A 22,589-nucleotide genomic window follows, 5' to 3' on the forward strand; every position below is an offset into this window, starting at 1 on the left:
CGTGGCAATCGTCACAACTTTGTAAGGTTAGGCGGTTAGGCATTGGTTGATCTTATGATAGGGGAGGGGAGGTGTGGCCATCACCTGCCCTTCCAAGCTTAAGGAATCTGGGGAAGTGGATATTGTCTGAAGCCATGCCACAACTCCATCGGGAACCCAGGGGGAGCTCATGTTGGTTTGCATCGGCGGGGCTCCCCCTACTGCTGGTTGACCCTTACTGGACTCCCTGTGTGATGGGCAGGAGTCAGATATAGTCGGGTCAACTCCACTGCCTAAGCCAATACCACTCACATTCTGCAACCAATAAAGTTGTTGCCTAAATTTGCCCAATAACCATTAACCTAATATCCATGTCCTTGTGTCTTATTCATCAGTGAGGGGGTGGCCTCGGGGTCTCGACAAGCAAATGTGAAATGAAAGAATGATTAAAGGGATGGCATGTAAACACCCTGCAAGCAAATCAGGATGCTTATTGTTATGTAACTTATCCTGCAAGCAAATCAGGGCAAACACCCAATAAAGGTGAGGCGTAGCCTAACCCCTATGAAAACTTTATGCAATAAATCAGGATGAATGCTCAATAAACAGGTTGTCTGGAGCCACAAAATACGTATTTCAGTTTGTGGGATGAGATACATTTGCAGTGGAAATACTACCATACATGTGTTTCATAGCCTTGGAAACCACAGAAAGCCTTAGAGTACTCATTGCTGGGAACCACAGGATGACACAGTACCATTGTGCCCATGTTTTGCTTGCAGGTTTCCTACAGACATCTGGTTGGTTACTGAGAACAGGATGCTGGACTAGATGGGCCATTGGCCTAACAATATAACGATACAGTCGTACCTTGGATCCCAAACACCTTGAAAGTCTAACGTTTTGGCTCCCAAATACCAAAAGTTCAGCTTGCGAACGTTCTTTGGAATCCAAACGACCGATGTGGCTTATGCAGCTTACGATAAACTGCAGGAGTTTCCTGCAGCCAATCACACCTTGGTTTCTGAACATCTTAGAAGTTGAACAGACTTCCAGAACAGATTCCGTTTGACTTCCGAGGTACCACTGTATTCTGCAGTATATAGGAACTGGGACTTTGGTGTGGTGGCACCTGCTGTTTGGAATTCTCCCGTTTAATATTAGGAGCCATGCCTACGAGCCTTTTGGTGCTTCCTGAAGTCATCCCTCTTCCAACAAGCTTTTTTAGTAGCAATCTGAGTCAGCCTTTGTATTTTAACTATTTTAAACTCTTTTTGTATATAGACTTTTTAAATATTTGTAGTATGTTTTTATATGTGGAATTATTTTACATTGTTTTAGGCAAGGAACTGTTTTTTTAATAAAAAAAAAACACTTTTCTCATTTCATGGTTGTCAATATTTTGTAGTTGGGTATATTTTTGCTGTAACCCACACTGGGACCTTGCAGTGAGTAACTGATCTCATAAAATAAATACTTAAGCATTGTGTGTGTGAAGTTGAGTGCCTCTTGAGGCAACAGGCAGATTATAAATGAAAAAGTACACAATATATTAATAATGTGTGTGTGACTCCAAAGCTAATTAAAGAGTTCAAACCAGTGCATGCATCCAGCAGGAAAAGCAAAACTCATGAACAGAAAAAATAAAGAAGTGACGAGGTGGCAAAATTTTATTGTTGTTTGTTCATGCTTTTGATTTTAGCATTTCTTCACGTGAAAGCAGTTACCTAACCATAAACTTTTCAGCTGACTATATACATCTACCATCATACAGGAAACCAGTTCTTAAAACAAGACATGTGAGTAAGAGATAAATGTAACCTATTAACACACACACAAAAAGATTAAATACAGTAGCTGTAACTTTGTGCCTACAATAATGAATTAGTATTAGGTAAGAGGACAGATTTGACAGTGTAATCCTGCATGTTTCCTCAGAGTCAGCAAGAAGCTCCACTGAATTCAATGGGACTTACTCCCAGATAAGAGCATATAGCAGGCATCCCCAAACTTCGGCCCTCCAGATGTTTTGGACTACAATTCCCACCATCCCTGACCACTGGTCCTGTTAGCTAGGGATCATGGGAGTTGTAGGCCAAAACATCTGGAGGGCTGCAGTTTGGGGATGCCTGGCATATAGGTTGCAGCCTGCGAGATAAACAACCCTCCAAGGTGTAACTCAATTGTTCAACCATGATTTCAATCTGGCATTTATATAAGTTTTGTTATGGACTGTATTTCACAGTTATTAAGAACAACACTTTAGTCTTAACAATATCTAGATGGAAGATTAATCACCCCCTTCAAATGAGTTAGAGAAAATACTGTGAGAAAACTACCTTGGCTGGTTTAAAAAGAATAGTAAAGAATCTATATGTATGGATACAGGGAAACATTTGAATGATAAGCGATCTGAAAATATGGAAGGAATTGCAATGGTCTGTATGCTATGATCCAAACTTTTGTGGGCTCTAGCACAGATGGAACTCCCCATCCCACCCTGCCAATTACATACTAGAACCATTGCAATCGAGAAAGAGCTATCTGTCCTTGTCTTGGGCTAGGTGAGGTCTCCCATGCTGAAAAAACTAAGAAAAAAAATAGAAGTCAGTTTTGAATTATTTGAGTTCCTTTAAAACCAACTACTACAGTATTTTGATCAGCTATTAGATCTCTTCCCCACTTACAAGTTTTCTTCTTAAGCTGGCAAGGAAGTTGGGATGGGCAAATCTCTCAATTTCAGTTTCTCATTCTTTCAGTCTTAAGTTCATTTATCCACCTTCCAACATCAGTTTGCATTTTTTTTTTAAAGCACTCATGAAAATTCAACAGCATTTTAGTGCAGATTTCTTCTAAGACACAATTTGGTACATTTTTGCCTAATGTACACTTTTTACAAAGCAATTTCCCCTTATGTAATGCACTTTTGTATATATTGCTCCACTATTAAGTGCACTTAATGCATAATTTATCCTAGCATATGGATTTTTGTATAGATTACTTGACTGGAGAACTACATTGCAAAATCCAGAGAAGTGCAAATTCTGAAGGCTTGCTGTGTTTTGGTTTGCATATAGTTTTGCAAAGTGCAAACTGGCACCTTTCAATGGGAACTGAATTTCATTTCTCTCCCCCCCCCCCCATCCCTACAAGAAAGGTGTGTTCATGAGGCAACCTGAGATGACCAGGCCTGTTTCTTCTGGTCTACTACTTTGTGCAAAACATGAAGGATTGTGCTTGCATTATTCTGGACATTGTAGTTAGTTAGATTCAGCAGCTTGTTGAAATCCTCGTCTTGCAGTGAAACCTGTCTTGTGGAATATGGAGAAAAGGCACTAGAGATATCAACATTGCCCAGTGACATTTCAGCAGTGCTACGTTCCACACCTACAGGAGAAAAGAAGAAAAGGGAGTCAAGTCCTTAGCTAGTTCATCTCCAAAACTTAGCCAGTGGAATCAGAAGACATGCCAGGAAGGGCAGCAACCCTGTCTCTATCTAAATTTAATTTTCGGGGGGGGGGGCGACCTTCCTGACCCGATGGGAGTGTGGTTCAAAGACTAGACTGTTGGCTTGGATGTAGGGTACTCAAGCTCAGATTTTTAGATGTGAAGCTACGGCTTAGGCCAATTCCAACTCTCAGTTTACAACTTAATCTACCTCAGTTATTCTATGGGGCTAGAAAGCCATTCTGAGCTTCAAGAGGAAGGGAAAATTACAAAAGTGTCAAATAAGTAAATTAATGAATGTTTCAAAAGGAAGCATTCAGAAGATTAGATTCCACAGAACAATTCCACACAGGAAAATAGTTATTCTGTATGATCAGGAAATGTTCAAATAGTTTTATTATGTTTAATTGTGTGATTGATTTTATTGATGAAATACAGCTAAGGCAGAAAGGTGGAATTATAGCAATAATATAGCAATTTTCATATAATTCAAATAAAATGTGGGGATGTGGAAAGCTTTTTTGGGTTGTAAATTGCTTTGAGTTATCTTGGGCAAGAGAAAGTGGCTAACATATTTATTATTATTATTATAATTATTATTATTATTATTTCTGATTGGAAAACAAATGTCCAAAATTTACACTTCTGATGTATAAAATTCCCCCCAGTCCCAGATTATGATTTCAGTACTCATGGAATTGCCCTACAAAAATAAATATCCCAAGCCTACCTAACCTCACCTCACTATAAAAATATGGTCTAAGATCTTAATTGAGGAAAAATCCACCCTAATCATTGTGCAACGATTTAAATGAAGTATCAGATTGTAAGATAAAGCATGCTAGCTAGGAAATCATTGAACTCTATCACACTTGCTTTTGAATATGATTAAGACTGAGCTGTAAGGTCACAAACCAAAACACATTTCTCATTAAAACCAGTAGGACTTTCTCAAAGAAATTTGGGGTTGTGTAAAATCTGTTTTGGATGAAGTACTTGAAATAAAGGTTCTTTCTGTTATATATTGACTGCCATTAACTCACCGGGTGCAAGATATCTTTGGAAGGTGTCATTCACTAGTGGGAAATAAATCACGGTGGGAGCATCTGGGTTGTGTGCATCTTCAAACACGTAGCACTCCTTTAGATTTTTCTTTTCTTCATCATTCAGCAAAGTGTTGGGAAATGGTATTCCTTGCTCTGTGAAGTATGTAGACGCCCGCTCTAAAGGCTACGGTTGCAAAATGAAGCATTTTTAGCAGGGGCCAAAGAAGAAACCAACCGTGGAGTTCTTGACAAGCAGTAATTTCATTTGAAATCATAATGCGATCATGAGGGGATGCAAAACAAGATACAGAAAACTATCCATACTGTCAAAATAGGCATTTAATTTGTCATGAGAGGGAACCACTAGAGCTAAAAGGAAACTTTGAAACTGACTTCAGCAACATTTATTTTTTTTAATAACTTTTTTCTAAACCAAATCTTAAACAGACTTAAGAAAAACACAACTTAAACCTAAAGGCATGTTTATTAACTTTAAAGCACTTAAATTCAATATCAATTTGCCTCTCCTATACTTTTACACCTTTATTTTTTTTTAAATCAAACCAGCAGCATCAATAAGAATCATGAGAAATGTGAACAGTAAACATTTAAATTTTTGCAACCAAATTTGGGCTAGTAGCATATGATTTTTTCCCAAAATAAATTGCACTTTTCTTGACTACAGAAATAGCTGACTCCAAACCTGGAAAGTTGAGATCTTTTTGATGATGAATTAAAAGACCATTTTAATCCTCATGTTGTGGCAGACCTCCTTTGGTTTTGAATTATGATATTAATTGGATTGTTTAGAACTTTAATAATAATAATAATAATAATAGTTATTAATTTCTGGATATTGTTTTAAATACATACATTTGGATTATCTTTCAAAAAGGTTTAATAATTGTAAAAAATTAATATACCCATCTAACCTTAGCTTGTGATCCTCCAGTGTAATTGAAGTGCAGAATGACATCAACTTTCCTCTCTGGTCTCAGAAGTGGAGGGCAACTGGTATCAAAGAAAAATGCTGTATCCACCAGCTCCAGGTGATCTGCTGAATCTCTCAACTGATTAGGGGATTCATCAAGCACAGTATCTACAAAACAAGGCATTGACTTTAAAATAAAAAGAACCAACAAAATCCAGAAGTAATCGCCTTTCTGCTCCCCTTCAGAAAAAATAATTTTATCAAAAAAACTAGCACCAATAAGACAACAGATGTGGCAAAGAAGAACAAATCACATTTGCTGGTCTTGCTCCACATAATAATTTTATTATTTGTCCCGCACTCATCTGACTGGGGTGCCCCAACCACTCTGGGTCTAAACCAGGGGTCAGCAAACTGTCCCTCAGACATTGTGGGGGGCCAGACTATATTTTTTTTGGGGGGGGGAGAATGAATTCCTATGCCCCACAAATAACCCAGAGATGCATTTTAAATAAAAGGACACATTCTACTCATGTAAAAACATGCTGATTTCTGGACCGTCCGCGGGCCGGATTTAGGTGGTGATTGGGCCGCATCTGGCCCCCGGGCCTTAGTTTGGGGAATCCCTGGTCTAAACAGATGTAAGAACACAAACATCAAACATTAAAAACTTCTCTATACAGGGCTGCCTTCAGATGTCTTTGACCTCTATGTTCTTCTAGTACATACACATACAGTCTGCATCCTGTATTTATGTACACATACATTTTGTACAGGTTGGAAGTGATCGCCCACACCAGGGAGCAAGTTTGGAAAGGTGGAATACTCACAGGACAAACACCCTGGGATTTAAACAGGCCACAACCTTATTGACCCCAGATGTTAGTAGGTTTTGGCTTAGGCATTGGATGTGTATTCCGAATCATCCAACCTGTCTGCTGATTGTTTGGCACGGTTAATCCTGGGTCAAGAATGACATACATCAAATTGGGGTGATCTCTTCATGGAAGGGGGGTGCTGTGGCTCATTGGCCCCATCTGGATAGAAGCACCTCCCTCTGGACCCCTTTAATGGGGTATCCCAATTCTTTGGAGCCAGAGGGTAGACTCCCAAACCCAGCCTTCTGCCTTGACTAAGGATCCAACCCAATGCCTTATCCGCCAACAAGTTGTGACAACGGCTATGAGTCAGGCAAAAAACCCAGAGAGGCCCAATTTCTCTGGAGGAAAATTCCTGCCTGGGCCTCTTTTTAAGCCTAGGGTTAATAGCAGATGGAAGACAGGGGTGTGAACACTTCCCTGTTGTGTGCCCGCCAAGCCATATCCCCAGAATCTGCACATGAGCCTTGTATTGTGGCTTTCCAAACACACAGAAGTCCCTGCATTCAAGCTTGATGGCTCACACACGTTTCAGGCCTCGTTAAAGAAACAACTTAGCATTCAGCTACACCTGTAGAAAGCAACTTGCAACTATCACGTGAAGCCTGCTAAAAATGACTTGAAGTTTACATTGTAGATGTAGTAATAGTAATAAACATCTGGAGGCCAGTGGAGATCCAAAAGTCATACTGGACAATTTGGGATCATCCCCCCTGCAGGATGCGGGGAAACAGTGTTTTCAACATAGCACAGCACAACACAGGTCACCTGCTCAGGGTCAGGCACACTCCACACAGTACCATACCTGCCAAGTCTCCCGCAGAAAAATACGGGATCAGCAGCGGAAGTTGTCCGGCGGCCATCTTGGGGTGGCCGCATGGCGGTGGCCACCTCCAAGATGGCCACCACCATGTGGCCACCCCTAAGATGGCTGCCGGGCATGTGTAGAAGCTATTTCCGGTGCCAGCGGCGGCCATTTTCTGGTGCCCATAGATGGGCAAACCGGCACCAGAAAAATGGCTGCCAGCAGGAGCGGATTTAAGGGAGAGTTACAGGAGAGGAGCTCAAACGGGAGACCGCTGGGAAATGGTAAGGAAAAACAGGGGTTTCCCGGGGAATACGGGGTACTTGGCAGCTATGCACAGTACTAACTCAAAAGGACTCTACACCCTTTGTACTAGTTCTGAGAGCTGGCTTCAGTTATGTAGAGTGGTAGCAGCAGCAGCTGCTGCCATATGCAATGATGTGCCAGAGGTGAGGAACCATTTCAGAGCTGCAGATGAAAACAAGGAAAGAGTCTCTTCACCTAGTAGGAGTAATTGCAGTTTCCACTATCCCCTTGCATTCCATCCTGGCCCATTCATTCTCTCTCTCAAAGCACAACAGTTGGAGCAGTGATGCAATAATAATGACAGTAGTGAATTTTCTTTGAAGAGGAAAAAATGTAATTGATTTAGCCTATGCTATGCAAATGGTTTATTTCCAAAAGAAATTTATGCTACCTTTCCACTTAGAAAACTGTAGATCCTGCGCATATTCATTGTGCAGTTGGAACCCTTTTAAAAAATTATGGTACTTTGACACCGCTGGACGGTCTGTCAAAATATCCCGTAGAGCATTGGAAAGGCTGCCTGCTGGAGTGAACATGCGAGTCGGCATCTCGTGAGGTCTCTCCGGTAAGTCAGGTACTTCATCTGAAGAACAACAAAGTTAATTAAGCTAAACAGGTACATGAAAAGGGATGAGGAACAACCTATTATTTTAAAAATCAGGTTCTTCATCTAAAGAAAGATTAATTTAATTAAACTAATCAGATACACGGATAGGGATGATGTACAATAGGTTTGCTTTAAAATGATTCAGAGGAGCTAATTAAAAGGTGGGTGTATTTTAGGAACTGACCTTTACTCTTGGGGTAAATATAGGTACCATTATTATTTTAGTAAACCTTGGCCTAGTAGATTACTCACACACAGTGAAGAGAGAGAACATGGCTGTACTTCCTCTGAACCACTAACTGCACATGGGAATAAAAAATTTCAATAGGTCTGTTGAAATATTTCATCCACACATATACCAACAAACTAATACCCATAATTGCATGCTTGATTTCTGGATTTTATTTGGGCCAACATAGCCAAGCTAGCTGGGGTTGACGGGACACATAGTCCAAGCCATCTGGAAGGCACCAGGTTGGCAAAGATTTCATTATATCCATGAATGGCCAGTGACCACAGAAGCAGGACAGGTGTGCAAGGTGGGTGAAAATGAAAGGCACATTCAGACTGCCAACCATGTATAGGAGTACGCTCAGACATGAGCATCGACCATTCTGGAGCAAGGTAATCTTGTGAGGAACTGAAACTGGGTGCTGAAGTTGCACCTCCACAAAGCACTTGCATTGCAAAGTTCAGAATGAGGTATTTCCATGCAGCAAGAGGCCAGCCCCCAAACCAATCTGGTATATATATGGTTACATCAAAAATCACATGGAACGTGAACTATAATTTACCAATTTCAGTGATATTATCTTGGGTCCACCTGTTCCAGAAGTCCTCTGAATTGTCAGCTGCATGCCAGGCATCCAACAGATTCTTGGAAAATATGCTACTCCACATCCCTGTGAAAGAAAGAGACAAATGAAGTAGAAGCATTCTCCCCTCCCCTCAAAACTTTATCCTGAACTGGAAGCTGCTCCAGCAAATTATCTACCTCAACCCTCTTATTCTGGGCCAAAACCGTGGCACAATTTAAACTGGTATGCAAATGTAGTTGATATTCCAGATTTCAAATTACATTTCATTTGAATTTATATATATTCCTGTTGTGACTTGTTTCAGGGTTTTCCTGGCCCAGGACCAGCTGGCTTGTTTACTGCTGCATTTGAAACAATTCATGTGGTCTTCCTAACCCGGCGTCTTCCAGATATTTTGAACTACCACCATCTCCCCAAGGCTACATTGATGTAATACTTGGCTATAGGACTACACAGAATGAGGAACACTAACAATTTGCAAAGGAGGAGGAGGAGGACGAGGAGAGTTGGTAAACTGAAAACAGTAACGTTTAAAAAGCTCTGCTGCACCAGACTGCTAGATGTAATGTCTGTATAGAACCTCCATCTTCAGAGGCAGTATGCCACTAAATGTCATTTGCTGGTAGCAGGCATTTTGTTGGTCACTCTTAGAAACAGGATGCAGGATTAGATGGGTGTGTGATATGATCCACCATTGCTCCTCTTATGCTATGGGGTGACCGGAATTGTATTTTGAAGTGTGGCTAGACTATAGATTTGTAAAAGGTTGTTATGATACTGGCAGATTCATTTCTGTCTCACTTCCATATAATGGAATTTGCCTTTCTTTATCATTTAAGCATGGTATATAGAATTTAAAGTTTGCTTCCACCCCTGGGAGTCATAATGCAATGAAAACAAAAGACACAGTGAGTGTGGAAATGTAACAGAAACCTGATACACATCAGCATTCCCCCCTTTTCCTCAACTAGCACAGGCTGTACCAGCATTACCGAATGCATAAAAAGTCACCTTGCATAAAGCAGATCCTTGATTCTGGGAGCTTCTTCATCAGGTGCCCCATGAAAAACTCACTTCCGAAATCTTCAGCACGAACAAACGCTCCATATTTTAGGAAGCCCACCTCATATGGTGTGAACTCTACCCACTCTGCAAGGAAGCCAACAATCAACACATTTACTATACTACGGAAAGAGAACGGGAAGCTTTCTTAGTTGAAAGTAATCGCATGCGGGGATTATGCTTATTTTCAGTTTTGATTAAGCTCATAATTTGTGTTCATCAAAAAGGATTAGGTATTTAAATAACAACTTCCGCAACCCTGCTTTTTAACACCTACAGGAAAATGAAAAGAAGGAAATACACAAGATGCACAAGGAAGTGTTTAGATGCACAAAGCAGTGTTTTATTCAGCCCAACACATTCCAAGCCAAGGTCTTCCTCATGGGCCAAACGCAATATTTAAAAAGTATAAAACAATGGTTGATTGCCTTCTGTTTCCCTGACCTTATGCATGCATCAGCAGCAGCATGCGAAAGGGACAGAGCAGTAAGGGTGCCCTCCTGATTGTGGCTCTGCACATTCCAGGACGAGGAGGCTGAGAGATCAGAGGAGCTCCGGGTTGGGGTGGCCCATAGCTCCCCTGCCCTCGCTGCTGCCTCCCCCTGCCTTGGCCCCAATCCCAGCAAGCAGCAGTGGCACCGTGAGAAGGAAGAGGATGTCACTGCTGCATTCTATTGTAGATACACCAGGGAGTGTATATATAGGATCACTGCCTGTCCTACAGTGAAAGGACAACCGTTGAATCAAGGGTTCAGTGCTATAGCAGAATCGATTTTATCACAATGTGTGTGTTGACTGGCTTATCAATCCCAGGATGTTTGTATTATCAACCACCGTTTTACTGTGAATGTTCACTGTCAATCAAGTAATTATCACAGTCAATACTTCTCTGCATTTCCTTGCCTTTTGACCTCACTGTTTACACCCTACTCCCTAAAATATACACACCACATATTTATGTACTTGCCACTCAGAATAAGGTTGTATACATCTGGTAAAGTGGACAATGGTCCATGAAAGCTTATGCCATAATAAGTGTCTTAGCCTTCAAGGGTGCCTCAGGACAGACGGACTAACATGGCTGCCCTTCCAGAAACTGTGACAATGGAAAGTTCCTTTAAATCTACACAGTTGGTTAAGAACATATGAAGATCCCTATTGGATTGGGTCAAAGGACCACCTAATCCTGTACAGTATCCTGTTTCAACAGGTGGCCATTCTAGGTCTAATAAATGACTTGTAGGGTAAAGTTAAGATGGTGTCACCAGTTATCCTTCATCACAATCTGGAAGGGTGCTGGCGCAATTGTATCATGTAGTGGGAACTTTGGGTCCTCCAGATGTGACTGAACGACAGTTTCCATCAATTCTAGAAAGCAAGGCCAGTGGCCAGGTATGATGCAAGCCCAGTGCTATTTTTCTAGAAAAAAGAGGTGCTGGAACTCACCATGAACACCTCCCTTGTTCTCTTATAATGGCAATGGAGCCCATCTGAGAGGTGCCGGAACTGAGTTCCAGCGAGTTCCAGCTGAAAAAAGCCCTGGTTCCACCACATCTGGAGGGCCAAAGGTTCCCTATACCTGGTGGAGCTGTCATCACCCCACACAAGCATACAAAAAAGAACTGAACAAGATTGTCAAGGAGCTACCCCTACACATCCAAGAACAGATCCTCACAAACACACCAGCGGAACCTCGACCAGGAACTTTCTATCTTCTACCCAAAATACACAAACCAGGAAATCCAGGACGCCCCATCATCTCAGGTATTGGCACCATTACAGTGGGTGTTTCCGGCTATATGGACTCTGTTCTGAAACCATATGCTATCAGTGCTCCCAGCTACGTACATGACACCACAGATTTTCTGAGGAAAATACAATCTTTGAACAATCTTCCTAACAATACTATACTAGCCACTATGGATGTGGAATCTTTATATACCAACATCGCACACAATGATGGTTTACAAGCCATAAGGAACACCATTTCAGATAAAACCACAGCGGACTTTGCTACCAAACTCTGCCACTTTGTCCTTACCCACAACCACTTCAAATTTGGTGATGACCTGTTCCTCCAGATCAGCGGCACAGCCATGGGCACCCGCATGGCCCCACAGTATGCCAACATCTTCATGGCAGATTTAGAACAACGTTTCCCAAACTCCTACCCACTCAAACCTCTCTTGTACCTGCGATACATTGACGATATTTTTATTATCTGGACACATGGGCAACAGACCCTGGAAACCTTCCACCAGACATTCAATGACTTTCACCCCACCATCAACCTAACAATGAACCAATCTATGCAAGAAATACATTTTTTGGACACTACTATAAAAATACAGGATGGACGTATAGACACCACCTTATACAGAAAACCAACTGACCGACAAACATATCTACATGCTTCTAGCTACCATCCCAAACATACCAAACAATCCATCGTATACAGCCAGGCCCTACGTTACAACCGCATCTGTTCCAACTCTACAGACAGAGAATCTCACCTAAGAGATCTACAGCAAACCTTTTTAGAACTAAAATACCCACCTGATGAAGTTAAACAACAGATCAACAGAGCCAGACTGATACCTAGAGAGAACCTGCTGCAAGACAGACCCAAAAAAGAAAATAACAGAACACCACTAGTCATCACATACAGCTCCCAAGTTAAAACAGTACAAAGCATCATCAGAGATCTACAGCCTCTCCTGGACAATGACAGCTCCCTTTCTCAAGCTCTGGGAGGAAGACCTTTCATTGCCTACAGACAGCCACCCAATCTTAAACAACTCCTCACCCACAATAATACAACCACCAGACTTAACATGGACACTGGTACCAGAGCCTGCAATAAACCCAGATGCCAGCTTTGCTGCCACATACACCCGGACAACATCATTACTGGCCCCAACAACATCCAACATACCATCTCAGGACTATTTAATTGCTCATCTTCTAACATTGTGTATGCCATCAAATGCCAACAGTGCCCTTCAGCTCTCTATATTGGACAAACAGGCCAAACCCTACGCCAAAGGATAAATGGACATAAATCTGACATCAGGAACCAGAAGACAGAAAAACCAGTAGGAGAACACTTCAATCTCCCAGGACATTCTATACAAGATCTCAAAGTAGCTGTCTTACTACAAAAGAATTTCAGAAATAGACTGGAAAGAGAAGTTGCTGAATTACAACTTATCACCAAGCTCAAAACAATGGAGGGACCTGGCTTGAACAGAGATATCGGATTCTTATCTCATTATACATGATAAGCGATCTTCAGCCATCTCAACCATTGCTTTTTCATGCAAAACCATTTGCAGTCGTTTTCGGTCATCAACAGCTATCAGTCAGTCAATCACCCACTTCCACCACCCTTCTGAGTGATCTCCCCTCCCCATCCCCACCCCTCCCCACCCCTTCTCTACATAAGTGCCTGGGGACTTCTATTTCACTGTATCTGAAGAAGTGTGCATGCACACGAAAGCTCATACCAAAATAAAAACTTAGTTGGTCTTTAAGGTGCTACTGAAGGAATTTTTTTATTTTACTTCGACCCAGACCAACACGGCTACCTACCTGTAACTATACCTGGTGTGGAAGAAAGGATCAGAATAATGTGCTTGAGCTCATCTTGAGTCCCCTGTATGGTTACCAGAAGATGAATTTTCCCTTTTTATTGGCTCTGATATGTGCATACCTGATCACGTAATTTGCCATGCAAACTTAAAATATGAAAAAGGTTGGGAAAACATTACCTCTAAAATCTCTTGTGGTAACGTTGTCCTTAACGTTCACAGCCAAGTAGATTGGAAGAGGGTTTTGGCCTTTGCTCACTGCTCGCCGTTGATCTGAGAGTTTATGGTGGTTGTTCTGAGTTTTTGTAGGGAACATAAATACACATTATACATTTGATTATCTGGGGGAAATAGGAACTTGCAAGGCCGACCCCAAACATTTTGCTGCCTCAGGTGTACAGCAAATGGTATCATCCAGCCCTTAAATCGAGGTGCACAGTACCCAAAGCTGCCTGGGTTGTTTTGAAACCTGAGGTAAAACATTGCACAAGCACCTCTCCCCTCTCTGGCAGTAAAAATACAATAATAATAAATTAAATAGCTAAGAATTTTCTGCCTTTAAGGGGGGGATTTCAATCATGATACAGGTTAAAGAAGGAAAGGCTACATGTTCCCTCCCTACACAGGAGCGGCCCAAGCCATTTTGCTGCCTGAGGCAAAGGACAAGATGGTGCATTTCCCATTTTGTGCACAAAATCTGACTAGACAGGTAATTGAATCACTAGTGATCATAGCTGCCAAGACTCCCTTTTTTCACGGGAAACCCCCATATTTTGTTACCGTTTCCACCTGTTATCCCAAATTGATTATATCCCGTAAATATCCTGTAAAGCTCCTGTCCCGGCTCCCGGCTGTCTGCGCATATTTTAGGAATTTTGCTGCCGAAGTCAATGTGGGAATAGACTTTGGCTGTCGAACCAACTGCAAATTGCATGGAGCTAAAATGATTAATAATAAAGTGAACTATCAGAAATATCCTGACTTTGTCCAGCTCCTGAGAGCCAACCCTAGTATTCAGCTGCAATCAGTGGTCATCACCAGAAAACTTGAAAAAGCAGCACAGGCAGGGAGTAGTTTTTCACCCAAGCTTTTGGCAGAGCCATAGCTATTGGGGTGTGTGCGCCATTTAGGCTCCCAGTCTATGTGCGTGTGCATGCAAATGTGCATAGGGGGTGCCAGACTGGGTCTTTGACCCAGGTGAAATAAAGCCTTGTTTCGCCCCTGCTTTGGGGAATGGTAAGTGAGATTTAGCAATTGTGTTTTTTGATGGCATTGTGCATCAATTCGGCAATGTATTGATTCTACTCTCCTCTGCCGTGAGATCTTCAGATGATACAAATACTTCTGAAGGAAGAAACAGATAATATTTCTGAAAACAAACACAAAGAATACCCCATCATTCAGCATGGCTTCGATCATGAGTCCCCAAAGGTCTATGAAGGATGTCTTATATCCTGCTATGGTCCTCTGGCATAGCTCCTTATGGTAAGCTTTTAGGCTTTCCAAGGAAAAGGCACTCATTTTAGATTTGGCTGCTTGAATTCGAGCTTTCTTGATGATCTCCCCAAGATCTTTCTTTGACCAATCAGCATCTTCATACAAATCTGACATTGTCCTGGGGGGGGGGGGAGGAAAGGAGATATGATTTGTTTTTATTCCAGACTGTATAATACACGTTAAGTATACAAGTAGTGTTGTGCAGAACCTTTTGCAAGACATTTTTTTCAACCATTCACTAGTAAGGGGTGGGTGGAATTTCAAAAGAACTGGGCTCTTCCCCACCCCGCCACTCCTGTCTCACTTTTGTAGGCAGATGTTATCTTTGAAAGTTAAACCTACTGTATTGTCTTTGAATGCTTGAACTGAGACAAATTTTGGAAAAAACAATTCAGTCACCCTATCATCTAAAATATGCTATTTAATTTTAGTTTAGCTTAAATGTCCTTTTAAAAGAAAACACAGATCGGCATCCCATCAACTTTCAACAAATCACCACTCTTCCCGCTCAGATATGGGGTGGGGGGAAAGAGACTATTCCGCCAACTTCTAGCATCTTGGTCTGCAATTTTATACTCATTCACCTGAGAGTAAGCCCCCTTGAACTCAATGGGGCCTAATCCTGAGCAGGCATAAGTAGTGTTGTATTAGACCAGGCATGTCAAACCTGCGGCCCTCCAGATGTTTTGGACTACAATTCCCATCTTCCCCAACCACTGGTCCTGCTAGCTAGGGATCATGGGAGTTGTAGGCCAAAACATCTGGAGGGCCGCAGGTTTGACATGCCTGTATTAGACCGTTAGGAAATTTGGCTCAGCTCACTGTGTTCTTTTGAAACCGATTAACTCGCTGAGCTATTGAGAGGGGGAATTTACTCTGCGTATACTGAGAGGCACTGTTCTCATTTCTCCACTCCCAGGTAACAAATTATTAGTCCTGCCTTGTGACCTGACCAAACAACTGACTCACAGAGCAACTGAGGATAAATTGTTCTGCCTAGACTCACAATACCAAGGGCGTTCTGGCAGTTTCGCAAAATTTAAGCACTTCCTTGCTGGTGCAGAAAGCCAAAGGAGGAACTATGTACACCTACTTAATTGTGACAGACACTACGAAATCAACTAATAATTGCCTCTGATTTCACTGGTAGTCAAGTAATGATGCAATATTGGAAGAAGGGTTTCAGCGCAAGTAGCTCACACAAATCACAATTTAAAAAAGTTCTCTTACCATGTTGTACCTGATGAGCCTGTTATATACGAAACACAGTCCAAAAGTTTCAGCCTCTGGAGACCCCAAAGGGTGCCATACATAGCGGTTAATGCTCTCATTCCACCTCCTGTAGTTGTCACGGCAATCACAGGCACCTGTTGAGCACAAGAAAACAACCAGTTCTTTATTGGTTATTATTTTATTTATTAAATTTGTATACTGCCCTTCATGTGCAGATCTCAGGCCAGTTTCCTATGGCCACTTCCCAAAAAATATAGGATTGCAGAGCTAACGTGTTGTTGTTTTTTACTTTTGTATAATGTTACTGTAGTGTGAGGGGAATTTTGGGTAAGGATTAAAGCTTGGGTTTTGCCCTGCGTAGCTTAACAGGGGTGTAGAATCCTGGTAGGTGGAGAAGGGAATGTGTGTTGGTTCCCCTTCAAAGAGAAACGTTCCCCTTAAAGGCTGTATATCATCTGGAAGAAGGATTGATGGGGACGGAGCGATAAGGGAATTGAGTTTTTTTTATTTTTATTCATATGAGTGACTTCGTACCTTCCCAGACGCGATGTCCTGGCTTGTTTGGAGTGAAAGAGAAGCAAAAGACTGTGTGAGTTGAACTTTATAAACTGTTGTTACTGAGTATATTTTTTAAAGATGTGGAGTTGCCGATGAGAAAAGCCCCCCCCCCCCCCTAGTCGGACGGAAGGAGTCCTGGACGCGTTCGGAGGATTTATGAGCTGTGATGCACTTTGAATTAGAGCAGCGACCTGAAGCTAAGTTCAGCTATAGGGCAAGGAGATCCATTAATTTACCAAGAGTTTATGGTTTGATGTTTGGGTCTTCTGCCTGGAAAGGCTGTAAATTTCATAAAGATCGTTAATCTTCATGGCTATGAGAGAAAACGAAAGTGATTTGAGCTTTTTAAGATGGCGCTGCTTCGACGCAACAGGGAGCTCCAGACTAAGAAGATTTATGGGGAGGCTGGACTGATTAACCCACACAGGAGAAAGAACATTTGTGAAACCTTGTTTGATATTTATCTCAGCAGCTAGGAAACAATCGGTTGAAAGTGGAAAACATCTATGTGACTGTAAGGGGAAGATCTGGATTATTATGAACTTGGAGGACGATTTGAACTTTAGAAAAAAGACGGCAGTGGACGGTTGCGAGGAATCCCCAATTTCTTGAAGCATGGGAACCCAAATAAAAAATTCTTTAGACGATTTGGCATAACATTCGGCTTGATTGATATATATATGTGTATAATTTGAAATAATGAATGTGATATAATTGGTTTTAATTGGAAAATTAATAAAATATATTTTAAAAAAAAATCAAAGAGAAACGTTCCCCTTCAAAGAGAAACGTTCCCCTCTTGGTTTTCCTTAATTGCTTGGATGTGATTTATTGCCGCCTGGAAGAAAGATGTTATCTGGGAGTATGATGCTAAAAGTTAACTCCCCTACAGCTGGGGAAATTAGGGAGGGGCTCATATCCCAGGGCCTTTGTGAATCAACGTTCTCACAGTTGTATTACCTTGTTTTGCTATGCCGAATTAGGAGCTAGGTCTTTAATCATTGGATCTTGACTGATTAAGGTATCCCTTCCATTGGTTTAAAATCGCAATACCTCGTGGGGTTAATGAGGAGATATACCGGGCGTCTAGAGGTGCAAATGGCCCTGCCTTGGCAACCTTTGTCGAAGCAAATGTCCGTTGTTGAGAAGATTGCTGGAAGTCTGCCAGAGGGTTTGCCATGCCCCTTGTTGGAGTGCAGGGACGGAGGGAGAGACTTTGTAATTTAATCTTAAGACGGAACTTTTATGTGTGAGTACGTTAAATAGTAATGCCAATTAAGGTTTTGTTTCTATTTGTATGCTTTGTAAGAAACGTGCACCCTCTTTATAAGGAATTTTAGTTACAATAAATGCTGAAAAGTATTCCTTGGTTGGTCTTACTTGCCTTTGAATGAGTGAAGCTGAATCCAGAGCCAGACCCTTCAGACGCTACTAGACATTCGTTGCTAATTGGGTTATAAATTGTGAGCCAAACCATGCAACCCAGATAAGGGGCAGAAGGAGTCTCCCTAAACCTTCTAAGTAATAGCACGACTGGGAGTGGTGGCAGCCTACTTGTACTGTATTGCTAAGCTCCAAGACAGCCCCTGGCTTTACCCAAGTTCCCGTCGGGGTAGAAGGGGCTTCAAAGGATCGCTACAGTTACAGTCATACCTCGGTTTAAGTACGCTTCGGTTTGAGATCTTTCAGTTTAAGTACTCCGCGGACCCGTCTGGAACGGATTAATCCACTTTCCATTACTTTCAATGGGAAGGTTCGCTTCAGGTTAAGTACGCTTCAGGTTAAGTACAGACTTCTGGAACCAATTGTGTACTTGAACCGAGGTGCCACTGTACTGTATTGCTTTGCTGACACATACAAACTGCCTTGGCAGCATAATTTATTCCGAAAGGCATGTTAAAGCTCCATTTAATAAAATAAATAAGTCCAGGGCCTCATTAGCAGGATAAGAAGGAGGTTCTAAGATGCAGCAAGGCTGGGTCACAACATTTTGTAGTAGTGAAGAAATACACAGGACTAACACCACACAGCCAATTTCCCATCATAAAACCAGTGTCTAAAAATACTTAGGTGCAGCACTAGATACCAAGGTCTGTAGGGAGAAAATGGCACTCTTGTGATCCACTTACTTCATGGTCTTTCAGGCCTTGGTCTAAATGAAGAAGACCTTTCAGAGTAGCAGCAACCACTTTCTTCCGTTTCTGTAGGAAATTCTTTTCATCTGAGCACAGATCATATCCTAGACGCACATCAAGATCTTTTGGCCTTTTACAAAGCAGGCCCTGAGTCCTAAGGCCAAGAGAAATTTATGCAGACAGTTTTAAAGGCTGCTACATCTGCTGCAATCTGTCAAAGAAACATTTCCTCGCATGTGCACATGTGTGCACAAGGTGTTTTTTTCCTAACCATTAGGGTAGAACGTAGCAGTAGCAGTCTTGCCCCTACCCCATGCTGAACCCAAAGCTGCTTTTTAAACAAACTGAATAGGTTGCTTTCAGGGGTGGCTGCTGTCCAACGCGGCTGACAAAATGGAAAGCAAACAGGAAGAGGAGCCAGAGCCAGTGACAGGCAGAGCTAACCAGCGCCATATCTTTACAACACATCCAATGTACATTCAAGGCACATGACTCCCTGCAGAGAATCCTGGGAACCATAGTTTTCCCCTCACAAAGCTACAACCCCCACAAGTTCCCTTAAACTACAGTTCCCAAGATTCTTTGGGGGAAGTCATGTGCTTTACGTGTGTGTTGGATGAGCCTTAAATTTATGCTGTTGCTCTACCCAAGTTACGTCTCCACCCTCCTCCCCAATGAGTTAGTTTTACAACAGCAACACCTAGACAACGGAGGAGGAATCTGACAGCAGTGCCACCTCCTGGACCAGGTGCATGTTGCTGGCTGTATAAGCAGGATGTAAATAAAAAGGCAGGCAAGTGGTGGCTCAAGCTCAAAGTTTTGATGGAAAAAAGAAAGGGGAGGGAAGACTGAGCATATGCTTCCACATACCTGCCAAGTTGCTGTTGGAGAAATAAGGGACTGGGCCGGAAGTAGCGCTGCCGCCATTTTGGAACTGGGCAGAGCATGCTCAGAAGTGACTTTTGATTCTGCTTTGCCCAGTTCCAAAATGGCCGCCGCGCCAGAATAAACCGGGGAAAAACAAAAAAATCCGTTTTTTCAGCTAGGAACAGCTGGAAAAACGGGGATTTCCCGGGGAATACGGGAGACTTGGCAGCTATGTGCTTCCAGTGAGCAATGTTTTCTGAGCAATGCCCATAATGTGGTTTTGTTAAAATCTGAACACACTTAAATGCAATGGACAAAATCCAGAAGATAAATAAGTGTGCTTAAACCTATGGAAATCATTATGCGTAACAGTTGGATTGTGTCTCATTTAGTCCACGTAATTGCTATGCATCTTAAGAACCATTTCTCAAGGCAGATGACCTGGACAACAAATGGTTAAAAAAAACTTGGTACCAAATTGCTTTGATGGTGCATGTGCTTCTTACATTTACACATTATGGTTTTCAGTGTTAATTCACCTCAAGCCAGACATTCAAAACATCGTAGGTTTGTGAGTTTCCATATAAAAGCAAAGTAGATCAGGAGTGATGGGAAATACATGTGACTGGGGAGGCTCAGATTTAGAAGAGGTTTTCTTACCAATCTTTTGACTTCACACTCAAATCAAATGTTTTGTTCTGGAAAAAAATAATCAAAAATACATACATGAGGGATGAAATGAATGTTTACATTTGAATTTTGAATGTCTGGAGGAAGACCCTCCCCCCCCCCAAAAAAAAGAGATTAAGGGAGTGGGCAAACATTTGGTGGGGGAGGCCAAAGTTTGGGTCAAATTTGTTTTTTTAAATATACACTTTAATGAGATGCTGAGGGATTAGTCCCATCATTTGCTTAAATAGAAATACAAGTATCTGCTGGGTGGCAGACACCCCAAAAGATGCAAAAATGATCTCCCTTCATTAGTGGACAGAAAATTTTGCAAATTCTGGGTGGAGATACATTCAGTTCAGTTCAGCTTTAACACATATTGTTAAGTACCAAGGGGCATTTGAGTATTCATTTCTGTCTGTTCCAGAAAGTATTTAAATTCCTCTGTGGTTTTAAAAAGGTAATGGGACCCCTGACCATTAGGCCCAGTCGCGGACGAATCTGGGGTTGCGGCACTCATCTTGCTTTACTGGCTGAGGGAGCCAGCGTACAGCTTCTGGGTCATGTGGCCAGCATGACTAAGCCGCTTCTGGCGAACCAGAGCAGCTCACGGAAATGCCATTTACCTTTCCACCAGAGCGGTACCTATTTATCTACTTGCACTTCGTGCTTTCGAACTGCTAAGTTGGCAGGAGCAGGGGCCAAGCAACAGGAGCTCACCCCGCCGTGGGGATTCGAACCGACAACCTTCTGATCAGCAAGCCCTAGGCTCTGTGGTTTAGACCACAGCGCCACCCACTTCTCCCCAAAAGTAACCCAAAATACATTAGGTGGCAATTGCGATCTTCAACTTAACCATGCAGAATTGGACCTGCATTCCCAAAATTGTATTTTTAAGTAGATCAGAATCTCAAAATACCGGTAGAACAATGCATTGATACAATGGCCCAAACAGTGGCCCAAATAATGAAAGAACCTTATTATGAAGTTAAAAATTGGTGATGCGAATAGATAAAATATCTACTGGGTGATGAGCATGAACTTGGGATAAGTGCAGATTTATTTGTACAGATCTTCATTTGTAAAGAGATAGGGGGAGAGGGAAGGGAGAAAGATAAAAAGTCTGTTTTCAAATCAAGCAAATTAAATAAATATTAACTGTCCTGGTTTGAGTGATAATGAAAGTATGGATTAGTTTACACAATCATTTATGGCAGGCAGGAAATTGTGAAACTTTCTTATCCATGTGGCCCTGCATTTGGTGCTGAAATGTGCCAAAAGCATTAACATAATTCAGACTCTAGCTAAATATAAATCGGACAATGTGGGCCACATTCATAGGAAAGCTTTACTTCAAGTGAATGGCAAGAAAGAGTTAACATGGGGAGGTTTTTCTTGGTGTGAATGCACTCAATATTGTCCCATTATTTGAAAAAGTGTTGATGCGGGGGGGTTTTTTTGTCCCTAGAAGTCAATAGGAAGTCTCACCGGTGGTATTGTCACTTGCTCTTGTATAGGAAGAGTGTTCAGGGGAACAGTCACCGACTCATTCGTCTCTGGGGACGCCTGCATATAAAATGAAATTCATCACTAGGAGAAAAACATCTAAAGTAGTTGATATTTTCTGAGGCTGAAACTAGGAACCAGCTGCTTGGTGGTAAACCATGAGGAGAAAGTGTCTCCCTGGGCACTTGAAGGTTGTGAGCCGAGAATCCGCCACCCGCTTGAGGAAATAAAGATAATAATAATAAAGATAATAAATAATAAATAATAATAATAATAATAATTTATTCTTTATACCCCGCCCACCTGGCTGGGTTTCCCCAGCCACTCTGGGCGGCTTCCAACAGAAGAATAAAAAAATTGATTAAATATTAAAAGCCTCCCTAAACAGGGCAGCCTTCAGATGTCTTCTAAAAATCTGGTAGCTGTTTTTCTCTTTGACCTCTAGTGGGAGGGCATTCCACAGGGCGGGCGCCACTGCCGAGAAGGCCATCTGCCTGGTTCCCTGCAACTTGGCTTCTCGCAATGAGGGAATCACCAGAAGGCCCTCGGCATTGGACCTCAGTGTCCAGGAAGAACGATGGGGGTGGAGACGCTCCTTCAGGTATACTGGACCGAGGCCATTTAGGACTTTAAAGGTCAGCACCAACACTTTGAA

At 42.0% G+C, this 22,589-nt stretch overlaps 1 protein-coding gene across 1 annotated transcript in view; it reads right to left on the reverse strand.

Moving 5' to 3' along the window:
• Positions 1–1,627: 1,627 nt before the first annotated feature.
• Positions 1,628–22,589, reverse strand: part of LOC118083582 (cytosolic phospholipase A2 epsilon) — a 46,492-nt gene continuing 25,530 nt past the window's right edge. The window contains exons 9-20 of the mRNA XM_060283018.1: positions 21,917–22,007; positions 20,420–20,457; positions 18,887–19,046; positions 16,197–16,333; positions 14,862–15,084; positions 13,650–13,764; positions 9,829–9,966; positions 8,794–8,901; positions 7,784–7,975; positions 5,405–5,571; positions 4,470–4,656; positions 1,628–3,366 (exon numbers count right to left, since the gene is read on the reverse strand). Coding sequence (XP_060139001.1) covers positions 3,143–3,366; positions 4,470–4,656; positions 5,405–5,571; positions 7,784–7,975; positions 8,794–8,901; positions 9,829–9,966; positions 13,650–13,764; positions 14,862–15,084; positions 16,197–16,333; positions 18,887–19,046; positions 20,420–20,457; positions 21,917–22,007 — 1,780 coding nt within the window. The 3' untranslated portion in view covers positions 1,628–3,142. The remainder of the gene's footprint in view (positions 3,367–4,469; positions 4,657–5,404; positions 5,572–7,783; positions 7,976–8,793; positions 8,902–9,828; positions 9,967–13,649; positions 13,765–14,861; positions 15,085–16,196; positions 16,334–18,886; positions 19,047–20,419; positions 20,458–21,916; positions 22,008–22,589) is intronic.

Source organism: Zootoca vivipara, chromosome 1 (genome assembly GCF_963506605.1).
Source record: "Zootoca vivipara chromosome 1, rZooViv1.1, whole genome shotgun sequence".
Lineage (NCBI taxonomy): Eukaryota > Metazoa > Chordata > Lepidosauria > Squamata > Lacertidae > Zootoca > Zootoca vivipara.